This window comes from Durio zibethinus, chromosome 10, assembly GCF_047325235.1.
Source record: "Durio zibethinus cultivar Kanyao isolate XHJ-2024 chromosome 10, ASM4732523v1, whole genome shotgun sequence".
NCBI lineage: Eukaryota > Viridiplantae > Streptophyta > Magnoliopsida > Malvales > Malvaceae > Durio > Durio zibethinus.
The window spans coordinates 26,568,204-26,585,894 of record NC_143171.1 but is presented as its reverse complement, the minus strand read 5'-3'; the positions used below and the strand labels follow the sequence as shown (position 1 = coordinate 26,585,894).

The 17,691-nt window shown below is 35.7% G+C and overlaps 2 protein-coding genes and 2 pseudogenes across 5 annotated transcripts; 1 reads left to right on the top strand and 3 right to left on the bottom strand.

Moving 5' to 3' along the window:
* The first annotated feature begins 102 nt into the window (after positions 1-102).
* Positions 103-2,581, top strand: LOC111292524 (uncharacterized). Its single transcript, XM_022884951.2, has 5 exons — positions 103-558; positions 649-916; positions 1,556-1,654; positions 1,771-1,973; positions 2,385-2,581. The coding sequence occupies exons 1-5, from the start codon at positions 146-148 to the stop codon at positions 2,458-2,460; spliced, it is 1,059 nt and encodes a 352-aa protein (XP_022740686.2). The 5' UTR covers positions 103-145; the 3' UTR covers positions 2,461-2,581.
* Positions 2,582-3,309: 728 nt separating this feature from the next.
* Positions 3,310-6,898, bottom strand: LOC111292522 (putative galacturonosyltransferase-like 10 pseudogene; annotated as a pseudogene).
* A 71-nt stretch (positions 6,899-6,969) lies between these two features.
* On the bottom strand, positions 6,970-8,016 carry LOC149516623 (uncharacterized; annotated as a pseudogene).
* Positions 8,017-8,710: 694 nt separating this feature from the next.
* Positions 8,711-17,526, bottom strand: LOC111292521 (paired amphipathic helix protein Sin3-like 2). Of its 4 annotated transcripts, none has more exons than XM_022884949.2 (24): positions 17,293-17,526; positions 17,127-17,209; positions 16,529-16,786; positions 16,255-16,435; positions 16,079-16,177; positions 15,778-15,951; positions 15,383-15,656; positions 14,545-14,702; positions 14,319-14,394; positions 14,205-14,234; positions 13,835-14,028; positions 13,595-13,749; positions 13,213-13,340; positions 12,857-13,111; positions 11,853-12,491; positions 11,623-11,711; positions 10,781-11,404; positions 10,588-10,688; positions 10,362-10,500; positions 10,130-10,282; positions 9,825-9,988; positions 9,507-9,618; positions 9,174-9,335; positions 8,711-9,091 (listed from the first exon to the last, which is right to left on the bottom strand). In XM_022884949.2, exons 2-23 carry the CDS (start codon positions 17,198-17,200, stop codon positions 9,207-9,209), a joined length of 4,206 nt encoding a protein of 1,401 aa, XP_022740684.2. In that variant the 5' UTR covers positions 17,201-17,209; positions 17,293-17,526; the 3' UTR covers positions 8,711-9,091; positions 9,174-9,206. The 4 variants fall into 4 exon arrangements, with proteins under 4 accessions (XP_022740684.2, XP_089623151.1, XP_022740681.2 ...); XM_089767025.1 differs by having other exon boundaries at positions 17,127-17,202; XM_022884946.2 differs by having other exon boundaries at positions 14,545-14,681; positions 17,293-17,525.
* Positions 17,527-17,691: the final 165 nt, after the last annotated feature.

Below are 17,691 nucleotides of genomic sequence, written 5' to 3'. Positions count from 1 at the left end.
GGTTATTTTCTCAACCTCTCGTGTCTCGTCGGCCTAAAAAAAAAAAAAAACCCTAAAAACGAGTTTTAAATAATAATAATACGGTGAAAAAAAGGGGAAATTAAGGGGAAAAAAAAAGAGCTCTTGAAGCTCTCAACTGCCTCTGATGGCATCGACAGCCACAACCCGAGCCGTTATCTTCTCCCGCATCACCGCCTTGTCAGCCAAACCCCTTCCACCTTCTCTCTGTCGCTACCTCCCCAACCGACGCAACCGTTCTTCTTCTGCTGTAACTGTGAGATGCTGCTTAAACGGCGGCGGAGTCTATGACGACTACTTCGTGTCAACGCATAAATCGAATTTAGATCGTGGATTCTTAGTGATAGCTAATATGTTAAAACACATCGAACCTCTCGACACTTCCGTTATTTCCAAGGGGGTTTCTGATTCCGCCAAGGAATCGATGAAGCGGACTATCTCAACTATGCTAGGGATTCTCCCATCTGATCAGTTTTCGGTTTTGGTTTCCCTCTCGAAACCTCCTCTTCATCGGATTCTCTTCTCTTCTATCATCACAGGGTAAAATTTTTTAATTTCAACCTCAAAAAAGAAAAATTTTCTGTTATAATTTATTGTTTTTAGAATAAAAGAGATTATTTTTTTCTTTAGGTATACGTTGTGGAACGCGGAGTATAGGGTTTCCTTGATGAGGAATCTAGAAAGAGCGGCGCCGGCGGAGGAGTTGGCCAAGGAGACGGAGGAAGACGCTAGGCGGCAGCAGAGTGAGGTGGTTGAGGAGAAGAGGGAGGATAGAAAGAGTGGAAGTGGTGAATTTGAAGAGTTGGAGAAGATAAGGCCGAGGGTTTTCGGGGATTTGTCGCCTGAGGCTTTGAAGTATATTGAGAATCTGCGGGCTGAGTTATCTGATTTGGAGGAGGTGAGGATTTTAGATTTTTTTTTTTTATAAAAATGTTAAACTTTTTTAATATATGCTTTAAAAAGAAATAGGTTGTGGACTCATAATTTTCTTTTTATAATTAAGGATTGGAAAGATGCAAAATTTGTAGTAAATTAGTGAAATGGTGTTTGATGGTTATATGGAAAAATTGGAGGAAGTTATTTCTTTGAGAAAATAAAATTAAGGTTTTCTTGCTTGGAAAATTGGTTATTAAATTCTGGTTTCTTTATTGAGTTTGTAGTGATTGCATTTTATCTTCCTGACTGTATCTCTGGTTATTAAAGTACGTTAGCAGCAAACATGTTTTGACAATATATTTTCGACCGTCCCTTTCTTGTTATGTGCTAATAAGAATGTTTACATTGAACTTTGTCATCCTGGTTTTCAAAGTTTGACATATCCAAGCAGTTATTTAATGGTGAATCCATCTTTCCTCCATTTGGTCATCTTTCCTCCATTTGGTGGATCATAATACTAATAGTTTGGTATATATACATGCATAGATATGTCTGTTCGACAAAAAAAAAAAAGAGATTAATTCTTTATTTGGCTGTGTTGGAGTTTTATAATGTGTTTCCTGTTTTCCTTCCATATAAGCTAATTACTGTATGTTTTCAGGAACTGAATGCCCAGAAGAAGGAAAATGTGCGAATAGAATGTGACAGGGAAAACAGGAATGATTTGTTAGAGTATTTACGATCCTTGGATGCCGACATGGTGATGACCAGCAAGTGTTTCTTTATTATATTATCTTGCCATGGATCTGAATTATCTTAGTTTGATTCTGCAATTAACTTGAAATGTCTTCACCTTCTATGTAATTTTTTTGCCAGGTTATGGAGTTATCCCAACCATCATCAGTACAAGTGGAGGAAATAATCCACCAGCTTGTTCAAAATATACTGCAAAGGTACTTTAAGGATGACCTTATGAGAGATTCAGGGATGGTAAACACAGGAAATCATCAAGATGCTGCTGATGAAAATTGTGGCACTGTTGGCACCTCCCGTGATTACCTTGCAAAGCTGCTTTTCTGGTATGGTGTTTTCTATTTTATTAATCAATGCTCTTGCTTTTTACAAGCTAGTTCCAAATGTTTAGGTGGTTACAATAGGCTTTTCTTGCAGTCAAAGACCGTGCTAATGTACATACATGCCTATAGCCATATGCATGCACCTTGTAGTTGTTGAGGTGAAGGATGAATAAGAAAAAAAATCTATGGGGCTGTTTGATTTGAAAGAGATTCCTGGTTTTCATTCATAACATAACTGAAAACTCAACAAATTATTGTTTCGAATAAAAGAGATTGATAACCGCTCCTCTGTTATAATATATCAAATGTACCACTTTTCTTCCCCTTTCGATTTCTTCTTTTCTTTTGTGTTTTCTCCCATCATTGTATTTGCGTTACAAATTGTAACATTAAGATTGGCTTTTCTTCTGGCAGGTGCATGCTAATGGGCCATCATTTGAGAGGCTTGGAAAACAGATTGCATCTAAGTTGTGTTGTTGGATTATTGTAAAGTAAGAATTATGACAAATGTATATAATTTTCCTTTTTGGCCCGGTGTTTTTTTGGTTAATCCGATAATATACATTCTTTTCCATTAAAGCTATTAATGATTATGACATCAATTTTCTTCAGCATGCTTTCACAGAAATATTGATTCATTATGAGAACCTTTTGAAAAATCTTTGGTGAAGTAACCAACCTATTTGCAGTTGTGTCGCTGAGTACTGTCCCTAATATCAAACCCTATTCATTTGAAATTGTTTCTCCCCATATATCATCTACATCGCATTGTGAAGCCAGGCATGAACGTTTGCATGTTTATCTCAAATTCTTTGCCTATCTAGGGCAGGCAGCGATGGATGCTTTGTTTGATGTTTGTATTCAAAGTTTCAATATAATGATTACCTTCAATTCCTTTTCTGAAAAGGATTATAGAAGTAATGCTGCATACTTATAACAATCCTATGCTCTTCAGTAGGTTTGTTTGACAGAAGTTCGAATTTGAAATACAAGAACAGGCAAAAAAAAAACCCCTGAAAGATATCGGGCTTGTGGAATTGGTAACTCCATTGGATGAGCAAGAAAAGAGGGAAGCTTCAAATTGTGTAGTTTATGGTGCTTCATGGATTCCCGAATGGTAGAGTAAAAACTGAGAAATGAAGAAAATATAAAGAGGGGAATTCCAGGAGTTTGATTGCATAATTTTGTTTCATCAGATTCTTTATACTATCTACCTCACGACCATTGAAAATTTCAATGGAATCTACCATTAGGTTTTTAAAATATAGAATTACTCAAAGTAACCAAAATGGTTTGCATAAAAAAAAAAAAAAAAAAAAAAAACCCTTGATACAAGAACTGAAACAATATTCCGCAGCTTCTTTTGTGTCTATTTACACAACCAAAAATGAAAACTTAAGGTTAACAAAAAAGAATAGAAATGGACTGAAATGAGGTGAAAGATGTAGAAATAAATCACAAAGAATCAGACGCAAATCTAGGCAATTCTTGCTGTTGTTGTTTGTTGCTGTTGGTGAGGATATTCCCGAAACTTGTACAGATCGTACGGTGCCCAAAGGAAATCAACTGGGCAAGGTCTATCTGCATCTAGCCTTACCCATGGCTTCCCTTTACCACGCCAATGCAGCAAACTTTCAGGACCTGGATGCAAAGGTCTGCAACTTTTCACCAAATTATCTCCACCAAGCTCATGTTGGTTCCATCTATGATCAATGGCCTCAACGTCTCCACCAAAAACCAACAAAAATGTTGGAAGAGAACCCAACTCATAAATCCTTCTCTCTTTCTGAATTCTCATCCATCTCTCAGTCTTCCTTTTGTAGTCACCTTCTCTCCACCTTACCAAATCCAACACCATCACACCTGTATTGAAATAACAAGGCTTTTTCCCTTCAAAAACCCTGGATAGCTTTGGGTCTAACCAGAACTCACTTGTGAAATACTTGGCAAAATTTGCATGACAGTATTCTGGTGCTCCAATGGTTTTTGATCCAGTCAAAGTTATACTCCATAGCTATTGGATGTCATCTACAACAATGGTATCAGAATCTAAGTAGATCACACGTTCAATGCAGGCCTCAAGTATATCAGCTAAGTAACTTCTTGCATAATTTAGAGGGTTGTCGAGCTTGGCGGATATAAGATGAGATAAGATTCCTGACAAGAATTTCCTGGAAGATATAAACCTCGAAACTCAAAGACGGAAATGCAGACTTCACAATTCTATTAAAGTCATTTACGTTAACCAAGCTTGAATCCGGGGCAATGAAGTGAAGGAACACATTTTCAGGACAAGAACCATCCTTGAGAACTGAATGGATTGCTGCTATGGTACCTCTCAGATACTCCGTATCAATTGTCATTGCAATATGAACAATGGAAGGGTCACCAAACTTTCTTTAGCCAAAACAGGACATTCGGGACCATTCTGATACTCTGGGGCCTCCAAGAACTTCATGAACAAATCTGATCCTATTTCTGTTTCATCCCCACATCTACTTGTCACGTTTTCTGTAAACAACCTGATTGCATTTACAGGGAAAAGAAGCAAAGAAGACAAGAAAAAAATTCCAAAAACTGGCCTTAATATAATCATGATATCCAAATATGAAAGCAAAGTAGGAACTGGGTTTTTGTTCTAGTTTCTTATGAACTATGTCTTGGAGAACTATTGCTCCAAATGAAACTGAAATGAAGAGACAAAAAAAAGTAAGTAATTATATGAAGATAAGAAGATTGAAAGATCGACCCAGATTCAGAAAAGTCCAAACAAGTCTGCTTTTCCAAAGAGGGACGCGGCTACCAATATGCACAACATAGCAAGGAAAATGGATTTCTTTTTTTCTTTTTTTACTTTCCAAAGACAGAAAAGACATTGATGGATTTAAGCTTTAAATTATTTGTACAAAGTTTTTCCAAGTGTGCACAGTCACCTAGACAAACGTGAATATCTACAGGCTTTCAACTATTTTTTTTCTTTGGGTGTTCTATTTTGAAAATTCCCATCACAATTCACATGACAAAATAATTTTCTTTGACCAATAGAAGATATATCCTTTATTCTCCTTTTCTTTCCTTGCCAAAGAAAAGTATTTCATACATTTCTTGGATTATTCTTAACCAACCTCAGTCCTTTTGGAAAGGAAATTGAACTGTGTAGGAACTATGTTGATGGCTCCCGACGGTTGGAAGAGTCTAAGAAAGCAGAGCAGGCGACAAGAGGGGTATACAGCGAAGGCCAATTCAACTTTTTTGTTAGTGAAGGATTCTTTGTTCTATCCTATATTTTTTTTCTTGGTTGATTTAAGTAAATTTATTTATATCAAATCTAACCAATTTATGAAAAAAAAAATACTTTTTAATAATCTCTCAATGATTCCAATTCAAAATAACAAAAAAAAATCTTTCTTGCTACTTGAGTCAACATCAATAGAAAATTCAACCATGCATTAGCTCCCTGCTAGCAAGCCAAAACTAGAATTTTTGCAGGACCAGCTTTAACTATTTTAGTGACTCTAAATTTGAGTTTAGACACCCAGACATGGGTTTGGACAAGTAAAACAATGAAGAAGGTTATCTTTGTTAATATTATCGTCTAAAGAAATTAGCACTTAGACTTACCAGTTGTCACTGTTTGCTTAGAGGGTTTAAGATCCCGCATATTGTATTTGAGTCTGCCAATGTGATAATCCATGTGATAATCCAACAGTTGGTTTTGAAACTTTCAGCTTCTAAATCTTAACTTATATTGAAGCTCCTTAGGCTTCATTTGAATACGTGATGAAAGTCCTGACCAAAACCTACATTTTATGATTGGACCATTTGAGATTATTCTTTTTGTATATCTTAAGGCTTAATGTCTTCATATGTACTTTTCTACTTTTACAACAAGGAAAGAAAAACATATCAGCTTGGATTCATAATCTTATACAAACCTCACAATTGTTCATGATTAAATAGTTAGTTCATATCAAATTCAGAGATGCAGCCAATGCAAGTGATGTGGGAAAGGAGAGAGATAACAAGAGCAATGCAATCTATATGGAAGAATCCTTATCAACAGTCAATAAAGGGAGAATTTGATTTTATCAATAAAATGGACATAAAGCAGCCTGACATGGAGGGATTACAGCAAAGTTTTTATCCTTCTTTGAGTATTTATAGGATAAAGTGAGATGGTACCATTTCAGACTAAACAAATGAAAGAAAGAAACTGCAAATGAATATATACCGTAGTAAGTGTGAAAAGGGGAAGAGTAGAAAACTGCAGGAGATGGTACCTTTCATCATGCCAAGCCATTAGTAATCAGGGCGATTGCAAACACAGTTCAGCCTTCCAGTCTGATATCTTAACCTGTAAAGTCTCTGTCTATACATTACATGTATTAATCACAAGAAATGCCATGATTATCGATTCGTGAATGCAGCTCAGAATGTTAGTTTATCAAGTAGCACTATAGCAGATGCATGCGGTTTCTCCACTTTGGGCGAAAGGAATCTAAGGGTCAGTAAATGATAATTCAAAGGGGGGAGAAAAACCCAAAAGCATTCTTTACAAGGAAGATAGAGCAGCGGGTTGACATCCAAGTAACAACTAACAAAGGACATCTGAATAAAGTGCCAAAGTCCTTTTGACTCTTTACGGTAAAAAATCCAATATACATATGGAACACATTAAAAAAAATACAATAAAAACAAGGGAAAGAAAAACAATACATACTCTATGAACCAGAAGGCGAGCAATGGCGAGCACAGAAAGTAATGGATTGTACGCAATTATCATAAAACTAAGATCACCAACCAGAGTACTCAGATTCAGATTCAGATACCGATATCTATTTCTTACACTTAAGTTTGCAAACATTATGCAAGCAGGAATGAAACTAATCATTGGTTTAGTCCAGTTTTAGGAGGAAAAAACAGGCGAGTTGAAAATGCAGCCTCATCTAGTGAAACATATATTCCTGTTACTGATATCATAATGTTTCCTGCATCCAGGATATTGCACATCTACTTCAGGAATCCTTTTGTGACAGAAGAGGCAAAGCTGAAATCCGCATGAACAGCAGATAGGGCATGAAGAAGGGTCAGACAGTACTTCCTTCTGCCCAGGTGATAGCCCCATGACCATTATGTCAATCTGAATTCAAAGAAATATTATGCTGTTGTGATAGGCTGGGCGACTTCGACGACGAAAAGTATTGTCAGGTCTCCGTGCTGGACAATTCCTGTTTAAACCACAAACTGTTCACCCACTTTCTGAATTCGACTGATTTATTCCTTGGTCCTTGATCTGTTGGTCAGCACCAGATTCAACCGTAGTTTCAGATTTGGCAGGAGAGTACATGGCTGAGTGATGTTGATTGTCATCTGCAATCTAGGCATCTGCAACATCCTCCCAATTGTCTAGGAACCCATCCTCTTCTTCCTCACTGACAATTCCACAACAAGAACTGCTAGTACTACTGCCAGTGCTACTGCCACTGCAGCTACTCCCAGTAAGAGCTTTCTTTGAAATGCTTTGAATGGGGCTGTTCATCAAGGACTCCAAATCACTGTCATGGATGCTTAACTCCTCTTCCGTCAACTTTGTTACCAAATTGTGCAACGATTTGCTTTGGTCATCAGCTCTTTTTATGGATAATGAAGGAGACTCAGCACTCCCATTCAAATCCACTTTGCAGTCCTTGTTCTTTACTGCATTACAACCCGACTCCATTATGAACAAAGGAATTCATGAAAATGTAGTAACTTTGTAAATGTTTTCCGAGCTGATAGCACAAGCCATCTTATCAAACCTTTTTCTTCCAATAAATAAATCATAAATGAGATAAAAATCCCTTCTGTCAAATAAATATCCTAGATCCTACCTATGAAACTGATCTTGGATTGAGAGCCTTGTGCTGTGATCACAAGTGTCTTCCTATTGTTCTTCTATATATGTATTGCTATGCAGCATGTGCATCCATCACTACTTCAAATACTACAAAATTTCAAAAAAAAAAAAAAAAGAAGAAGGTTTTTTTCCAGTTTTTTTCTTTTGAAAAACAAATTCATTAAAACTAAGTCAATTAATTGCATTATGGGTTATGGTTTATTAAAAAAAAATCCCTAACAAAAAATTATTCCAATTTATTTTTTTAAAAATTCAATTAAGATAATTTCTTTACCTTCAAAAACTCACATTCAAAAGAAAATAAATATAATTGAAATTAAAGGAAAAAAAAAAAGAAATTACCTTCAAAATAAACAGTCAATGAATAATGAATTATATGATGTCACTTCTACAATGATGATTCATTAATAATGTATAAAATCTATACACTATACATCAAATATAAACTTAATCTTCTAATTCAACAAACAAAATTTTAAAAAATCCTTGTATCTTAATTTATTATTTAATATATTATTTTTTTTATCATACCTTAAAAAAATATATTTGGCTAAAATACACTTCCCTAATCTCATTTTATTAGTTCATTTTTCTTTTTGTAAATGTCTCCAAGTTATATCTTTTTAGATACATTAATGTCTTTTGTTAATATTCTAAAATTATTTTTTATGATTTTTTTTTTACTTTTTATCATTATAAATTATGAAATTTCAAATTTATGAAAAACATTTTTAAAAAAATCCATGAAAACCAATTGAAAACTAATATCATGGGACATGGGATAGAGGAGGTAATAAATTGTCATTTGTCAAACAGCTGATATATAATCGAGAGAGAGTGTGGGTGAGAGGGAACTTTTCAGTTAATTAAAATCCTACTTCAAAGTCGTTACAGTCAGGAAGCTCCACCATGAGCTAAGATGAGCAGATTGGAAGCAGAAGCCGGGAAAAGTGGGGGGAAAATAAAACATGTGGCCCCTGTAAATAAGAAAAACTAATAAACAGGAGAAACAACAAAAAAAAACTTTCTTTTTTAACAAAATATCATGCAATCCTATTTACACAATAATGGCTCAGATCCCGCTTCTTACAAATATGCTACATTTCTTAATCATTCTTCCTTTCTTCAGTGCTAGTATGGCCAACTACATTCAACTATGAACATACAAGAAACATGTCTCCGGTTTCCAAAGCCTTTAGAGGTTTGGTTGCACGACCAAGGGCTTCTGCAAGAAAAAAAGTGAGGGTTATTGCCGTCTCCGAAAACTCTCAAACAAAAAGTAATTTAAATGGTTATGAAGATTTTACCTTTTGTGCCAGTCTGAGAGAAAGAATGCTAAATTATTGTGACGCGGATAAAAATCTATGAAACCGTTGTGCTCTTGCCTGATTATTATATGAAGATTTGGGTTGTCGTGAATTTCTTCTCCTACGAAAGAAGAAATCTTCGGTGTCCAACACATAAGAAATCTGCCGACATATAATACACAGATCATAAGTAGAGAAAAGACCCAAGGTAAGCAAACATTACGTGCAAAAGCAATTTCTTAGTGCTACACATGCTGTGCTTCCATAGTCCATAATATGCCATGTAGGAAAGAACGGTAAAGATTAAACCAGATATTAAAAACAGCGAGATACCTTGTATGAGTTGCAAGCTATCTTGTTCTCTAAACCATTAACCAGTTCAACACCTTCCATGGCCATACAAGTAGCAGCAAATTCATCTAGAGTTGCATAACTCTTCTTGTTTCTGCAAATATCAGTAAAGAAAAGCAAATCAAGAATTAGTTGTTTCATGGCATTTCCAAATCTTTCCTTTGCTACAATCATCTATAATAATAATAACACGAGGTTGGCAGAACCTAGCATTTACACGCTACATTTTATTTTAACACCAGATAAAAGTTAATTGCAGAACTAGTGAACCTAAGTAATTCTAATGTTATCAGTTATTACCTCTTTAGTGTAATGCCATGTGGCTCCTTTTTGCCAGGAAAGACTGAAAGAAAATCATTGTGCAAAAAAGCTGAAAAATTGGGTTCCATGGAAACAGCAAATGCCTCAGGCTTTTCAATGACATTGTCCATCAGCTGCATAGACAACCTGGATGGAGAAGATGACTGCAAAAAAAGCCCAGACAAAAAAATTATGTAAACATACATACAGAGAGACAGAAGGATGGTAGGGCATTCATGTGCCTTATTATGTTCCTTTACTCTTTTTCTGGAAAGAGGTCATAGTAGAGAGACATGCAAACTTACACATTTCAATCGATATATATTCTCCTCTTGAAGGAGGACACGTGCATTCTCATAATACACTGAATCCATTGTCTTCCCATGTTTCCGGGATTTTTCATACTCAAACAATTGGAGAAGCTTATTATCCATCTCATCTGCTGCAACAGCTTGAAGCTGCAATGAAAACTATAATTCAGAACAGTTGCAGGAAAAATGTGTAAGAAGTAATGAAAGCCGATCAAAGAAAGCAAACCTGCTTAACCAATTTATATATTAACTTGTCCAATGTGAATAACACATATGACTGGTTTCCTATTATAGCTCGACATTCATCCTCAAACTTCGCATTATCGGCAGATCCATCAAGCAGACTGTATAGTGCACTCATAAATCTGTGTAGTACCAGAGATGAAGTTTTCCAAATTAGAATGCATCAGACCCTACATATTGTTCAGCAATAAAATTTATATGTAAATTACCTGGCATATAAATCTGAAGGACTAGCATCTTTTGAATTTTTCCACCTTATTTCAGAACCCGTTGAATTTGTTTTCGCTGACACTATTCTTTCATATAGAATCTAAATGAAAATCAAAGATCAAAGAATACTTATTAGAATATAGACGGAAAAATTAGAAGAAATTACTAAAAAGATTTAGAAGTCCTACATACTTGATGAAGTCTGAAAAGAACGTAGAAATCATCATTTGCATAAAAAACCCAAGAACTGTTTCTATCTTCCTCAGGTAAAACTGCAGGTACGTGCTTTGCAAGGGGCTTCACTGTAAAAAGAAAACGTTCTGAAAATGACAAGGAAGTGCCATCTCCTCCCACGTGTGTATCAGCCATCCCTTCGGCCTCACCTTCACTCTCAGCTTTACCATCAACTTCATCACGGTCTACCTCTTCCTCCTCTTCATGCTCTTCACGAAAGCATTCATCACCTGCAGACTCGCTGCCTGATGCATCATCACCAGCCTCTGAGGCATTTTCACTATCCTCATCATCAGCATCTGCATCATTTTCTCCTCCAGCATCTTCATAATGCAACTCTTTCCCATTTCCAGAACAGTAGTGTCTGTTTTCAACTCCGTGCTTTGCCTTTGGCATAGCCTTTAGACCAGTATCACCATACGCAACAAAACTATCCTCCTCAAAATCACCATTAGGTGATAATTCACCTTCTTCTTTTTCAATTTTGGTGGGACCAGCAGATTCTTCATGATATCTACTAGCATTTGAGCTATCTGTAGGCACTCCATTTGCTAATAAAGCATGTTTTGTTACATCACCACCCTGAAGTACCAAGTAAATTTGTATAAGCATATTACAACAAAAAACCAAAGAGAGGACCTCTTTGCTTTTCCACCTCAACAAGGAGGAGGTGAACAGAATAACCAAGGAAGCAAGACCAAAAGATGTAAAGTATAGCTACATTTTACCAAAACCAATTAGTGCTATCAGCTTCAGCCATGCTAAGTAGAATACAGTAGTTGGTATGCATAAATTCATACCTCTGATGAATGGACAAAATCAGCATTAGCTTCAGGTTCATGGTCCTCACCAGCAGCAACGCTAGGTCTAGATGCAGCTGCACCACCCCCTTGAAATTCAAACTAATCTCAGTATTGCAACATGATTTTGGAAAGGAAGGAATAATAAGAATATCTAACGTCATAACAGAACAAGATCAATGAACAAGAAAATCATTGACATGATTGTCATGTAGCGTTTTCTAACAAACCTGATGCCTCTTCAACATTGTTGCTGTCGTGATTATTTTCTGCTTCAAATGCAAGGGCTCCAATTCCAATTGCAAGCATGTTAATTCCAGGCCTTTTATCAGATATAAATTTGATCTCTTTCTCTAGCATTGAATCATCTCTAGAGACACGACCTGAGTGTTCTTCTTTGGCTAAAGCTTCCCCATTTGTCAACCCATTTCTGCAAGAATTAGTTAGTTCTGGTGAACCGTTCTCGTCCCCATCACTGGCAGCCTTTTGTTGCGAATTAACAGCAGCGTCAGCTCCAGGACTTCCATCACTTTCAGCAATGTTTGATGCAGTGCAGTTTACAGCAGGATTCTGAGCTTTACCATTATCATCAGTACCCTCTCTGGCATTAGGTCGAGGAGGAACACCCAACATTGGCTCCAAGAAAGTGGTCCAAAGCCTCATGACTTTATTTAACTGTTCTTTGGTCAAGCACATCTCTTCACATGAATATTCTATAAGTTTATATAGGTCTTCATGAATGTCAACATCCAAATATTCATATTCAAGGTGTGGAGCTAGGGGTTGTCTGTGACCAGCAATGCTAGCAACAAGAACATCATCCTCTTTCTGGTTCTTTTCTTTCAACTCCTTGATTTCAGCCACTAAAGCTGCAATTAGAAATAAGAATCAATGAGACTAGACAAACCAAGTAATGAGAATATAGAAGAGCATAGAAATGAACAGCCTATCCTCAAGAGACCACAGAATACCATGCAACCATACTTTCAGAATCTAACAAACTTCTGGACTCAGTACAAATGAAAATAGTCCCTCAATCCTTCAGCCGGATAGTAAAACATTCAAAAGATCAGTATTAAAGATGTAGTTAAATGGTTTTGCCAATGGGTTCTAAATCTACTCAAAGACAAAATATTAGAACAAATTGTTATGAATATCCATCAATCTTTAAAACAGATTTTGCAACTTTGGAAAATGCAGCATTTTGCCTCTTTGATATGGAAATTCCACTTACATTTTCCACTCAAGTTCTTCGAATCCTGCTGCTTGAAATAGAAGCTGCGGTGATCAAGTGATTTGTAATGGTTTTTCGTATAAATTTCAGCCCAAACCTTGTTAAAATCTAAACGGCACTTTGTCCACTCTTCTTGCTTCTGCTTCAGGCGAGTTAAAATGACAGGCAATGCAAGAGCAGGATTTTTACGTAATATTTCCATTACATCAAGACCATGGTCACCATATAAACGCTCAATGCACCTTAAATTTAAAACTGCAGTAAATGGTACAAAAGAAGCAAAAGTTGAAAAGATGAAAAATGTTCACATAGCAGAGAGTCACACATAATTTAATAATCTACTAATAAATACAAACCAGTAAACTGGTCGTCTACACGAACTGGATAATCCATACTGATTTTATTTTCATTAATGCTGTTCAGCAAGTCCTCAACACGCTTGGCAGTTGAGCTCACAGATTCTAACAACATGTCCAGCTCAAATCTAAGAAAATGAAACAAAAAGTCTGTTATGTCTAGAAGGGGATAATATATAGAATTTCCAAAGGTATACAAAAAATAACTAATCGGTGCACATTGATTTTTCTTCGCAAAACTCATTCTCACCATCACATGTGGCACATAAACTTGTAATGGGAGTAACAGAATGATCAAATTACAAAAGAGAGAGAAAAATAATCACTATATTGATTACACACAAGGTACCGGGACATATAGAGGAAGACCAGTAAATTTTACCTATCATCCTCACATCTGAACAAACTCTCTTCATACTGATTTCTGCGCATGTGCTTAAAAGAATAATCCTCACTTCCTGAAGTCACAGATACCCAATGATCATTCAGCACTTGAGCACCAAGCTCTGATCTCTGACTTGCTGAAGGTATTGGATACTGACAGACAAACACCATACAATGTCAAAATCAGTACCAAATCATGCATAATTTGCAAGTGAAAAAAATAATCAAAAGTTTATACATCATCAGGCAGAAGCCGATAGCTTGGAGTACAACGCTGGCAGTTAGAAAGGTCAAGCTCCTGTATGGATTTTGCCATATACTTCTCCCTGAATCTCTCCTTTTCCTTAGCTCCCTCCATTTCACGTTTCTGCTCTCTATCTTTTTCCTCTAACTTGAATGGCCTGGATGCATGTCCATCACCACTAAGTGATTCTGCAAACAAGAGATAAAAATCAATGCAGTTTACAGATACATGTATAAGAAAATACTTTGCATCATACAAGAATAAACTATGTACACACAAGGTTATGGAAAATTAGAAAACAGCCAAGAAAAATAAGAAAATGTATACCAAAATGACAAAGAAAATGAGGCTATCAGTTACATACTCTTACTAATAACACCAGCAAGGAGCCCATCTGCAGGAGAAATTTAGATTAGAAAGAACCATAAGGATAAAAATTAAAAATGAAACAACTGAAAAAAGAAACTTCAGCAGTTACCAGCATTCTCACAGCGCTCCAAGAACTGATTGAACTCATTCATAAGATCTGAATACTTGCCAAGTAAATCAGTCACCTGAAAAAGGCAGAACGCAAGGTAACATATGATTAAACTACCAGCAAAGGTAGAAGGTGAGACATGTGCTTCTTGATAATTCTACAAAGATAAGTAGATCGAATGATTTGGAAAGTCAAAGATAACTGCTAGAGATGTTGTAAAACTTACCAAATTTTGCAAATCATTTCTTTTGATTATTCCATTGCTATAAATATGAAGGCACTTTAAGAATGCCTGGTAGTCATCTGAGTTGCATAGCCTCTCTTTAACTTTCTCACAGAATATGAATCCTTGGTTGCACATGCCTGAGATTTGAATAGAAAAACCTAAAACTTAAAAGGTTGATATGCAAAGGACAAGAATATGTACATTAACCTCAATCTCGTTACACAAGCAAGGCAAAATATTTGAAAACTTCAAAAGACAGGCTGAAAAGGCTCATTAACAACCATCTTGGAAAACAAATTCAAAGGACTACCAAAAATTTTTCCCTCAGGTTAAAAAATAGATGCCATTTACCTACATTATGATTACACCGCAGCAGAGCACATAAAACAAAATATTAAGAGGTGAGTTTGCTAAGAGCATCAATATGCAAACTCATGATAGATAAGCTAACCTAATATTGCTTCTCCCAGACACCGATCACTTCAAAATCACAGGTTACATATATCGTATACCTAAACAGCTTCCTTATGGTCAAAGCCATCATCGAAAATTGCAACCAAGGATGATGTAAGCATATCTCACATCTGCATCTATGCATAAATAAAACTACAAGCTGATTCGCACCAGTAAATGACACTAATGGTTGATGGAGAAAAGCATTTAGAAGAATTTATTAAGACTACTTTATTAGCAATTTATAGCAAAAGAACAACAGAATTGTCTAACCACTATAAAGAAAACTATATAACTATAATAAGTTAAAAAAAAAAAAAAGTAAAAGTGATACCTTGCATATTATAAACAAAAAAAAAGTTGTCAAAAAGGTTGACTGACTCACTTTTTAAAGTATCCCTATCATCATAAGAAGCAAATCCTTCAATCTTCCTTCCAGATCTCTTTTTGTCAGGAAAACGCTGCAAGTTAAAATCCCTATTGTTGTCATGCTCAAGATCATCCTGATCACGAGTTCTCCGATCCCTATTTTCCTTTTCCATGCGTTTTCTCTGCTCCTTTTGCGTTTTCACCATAGCTTTGTCGTCGTCTAGGTCAGGACGATCAACACTGAGATCCCGATCAGCATGGGAGGTAATAATCCTATCCCTCCGACGTTGCTGAAAAAAAAGATAATCATTATTTCATATAAAAAAAATTAAAAAAAGCAAGAAACAACAAAAATAATCATAAAAAATAGAAAGAAACAAGAAAATAAATATTAAAAAAAAGAACAGTTACCTTGTCCATTTGTATATGCCGCAAGGTGGGTGTAGCAGAGCTTCGCTCATTATAGCACTGAGTTGAGTTTCGATCATATGGAACTTGTTGTGTCAAAGGTGCTGCTGATGAATCTGGTAAAAATCTAGTGAACTCCTCAAGCAGATCTGGATGGTCCTCAAAAAGAGAAGCAACCTGATAGCAATGAAACAAAAAAAAGTAATGGTTTCTGAAAAAAAAAAAAAAAAGTTTCCAAGAGATTAAGATTCAGCAAGTACCAAAGAGCCAATGAACACAGGTAACAATCCAAATAAGAAATTACCTCACTGTAGACCTCATTTATGTCCTTGTGCTCCTTCCGGTACATATTCAAGATATCCAGGAATGATTTATAAACACGCTCATCATTTTGGAAACGTTTCTGCGTAGTAAAATGGATAATTAGATGGCTAAACATGGACATTGGTAAGGCGAAAGATTACACCACAATGATTTCACCTTTATTTTGTTTACAAAACTGATTGCTTCTTCAAATTCAACAGTCTTTTTTGGAGGAGCTTCATCCTCATCAAGGGTTATTTCATATCCCTTTGGCAGGAAGGTATTAAATCCATAAATCAAGTTGTTATGCCCTTTGAATAATTCCTTCACTCGGGCAATGACACCAACTGTGTCAGTCCTGCAGAAGAGAAAAGACTTATTGAACATTTAGTAGTTTAAAGCTCGAATCCATTGTTTATTGACAAAAAGTTGCCATTTCAAAAGGGGATACCTTTGAGCCTTAAAATCCTTCATGACTTCAAGGAACATGTCATACTTTTCCTTTTGATCCTGAAACATCTCCTTGACTTCCTTTAGATACGTTAAGGCATCATTTGTAGTCAGTTTCTGTGACATAGCTCCCCCCCCTGTTGCTCCGCCTCCCCCTCCCCCTCCTCCTCCTCCTCCTCCTCCTCCACCTCCACCTCCACCTCCACCTCCACCTCCACCTCCACCTCCACCTCCACCCGACATTTGGTTTTGCCCATAACTTCATAGGTAGAAAACAATAAAAAAAAAAGAAAATTCAGAACCACAACCATTTGACTAACACCAATCAAAAACTTTAAAATTCTGTGCTAAACCTAATTTACTTTCAACAGATGATAACTCTTAAAAAAACCTAAAGTTTTCATAAAATTAGAAGTAAATTTACGACATATTACAAAACCAAGTGATAAATCCTACTTAGAGCAATGATCCCAGAATCACAAAAACCAACATATAAGACAAACCATAGCAAACAAACCCTCAAAACAAAGCAAGCAACTTTAAACAGATTTAAAAAAACAAAAAAAAAAAAAACAAAGCAAAGAAAAAAAAAATCTTACGATTCAGCCTTCACGGAACCAAATGGACGCTTAAATTGAGAACCAGAATATATATCATCCCGTATTCGCTTCATCCCTATAAACTATAAAAAGTAAAATCCATCAGGAGCAATCTTTGAAGAAATAAAAAGAAACCCATTTTAAGAATTGGCTTAAAGAAACTTACTTTCCTCTGTAACAGATCTTAGAGGAGGGAAAGACAGAAAAACCAAACCAGTTATTTTTTTCGGATCCTTTGTGTTTAGTTTGGTTTTTAGGTTGGTTATATAAAAGAGAAAAAAAAATTCAAAGATATAGAAGAGCGATAAAAGAGGTAAAAGAGAGAATATATGGTACGTCAGAGTCCAAATTTGAATAAAAAAATTAAAAATGTTTTTCAAAAACTGGTGAAGGCATGAGAGATGTCTTATGTTTGGGCTTTTTAACGAGTTTGTAACTAGTGTTTTAAATTTGGAAACACCTTTTGAGTTTTATGTTTTGGTTTTTTTGTCGGCTTTTTTTTTTCAAATTTAATCCTAAAATTTTTTAACTGTAATTTAAAAATATATAAATTCATGTAATAAAA

Bases quoted from the DNA above. Each gene is read 5' to 3' on its own strand.
- LOC111292521 (XM_022884949.2), bottom strand. From the start codon at position 17,200: ATGAAGCGAATACGGGATGATATATATTCTGGTTCTCAATTTAAGCGT. The intron at 16,178-16,254 runs GTGAAATCATTG...TTTACTACGCAG, and splicing joins GTTTTGTAAACAAAATAAAG to AAACGTTTCCAAAATGATGA. The intron at 12,492-12,856 runs GTAAGTGGAATT...TTCTAATTGCAG, and splicing joins GAAGAACTTGAGTGGAAAAT to CTTTAGTGGCTGAAATCAAG.
- LOC111292524 (XM_022884951.2), top strand. From the start codon at position 146: ATGGCATCGACAGCCACAACCCGAGCCGTTATCTTCTCCCGCATCACC. The intron at 559-648 runs GTAAAATTTTTT...TTTTTTCTTTAG, and splicing joins TTCTCTTCTATCATCACAGG to GTATACGTTGTGGAACGCGG. The intron at 917-1,555 runs GTGAGGATTTTA...GTATGTTTTCAG, and splicing joins AGTTATCTGATTTGGAGGAG to GAACTGAATGCCCAGAAGAA.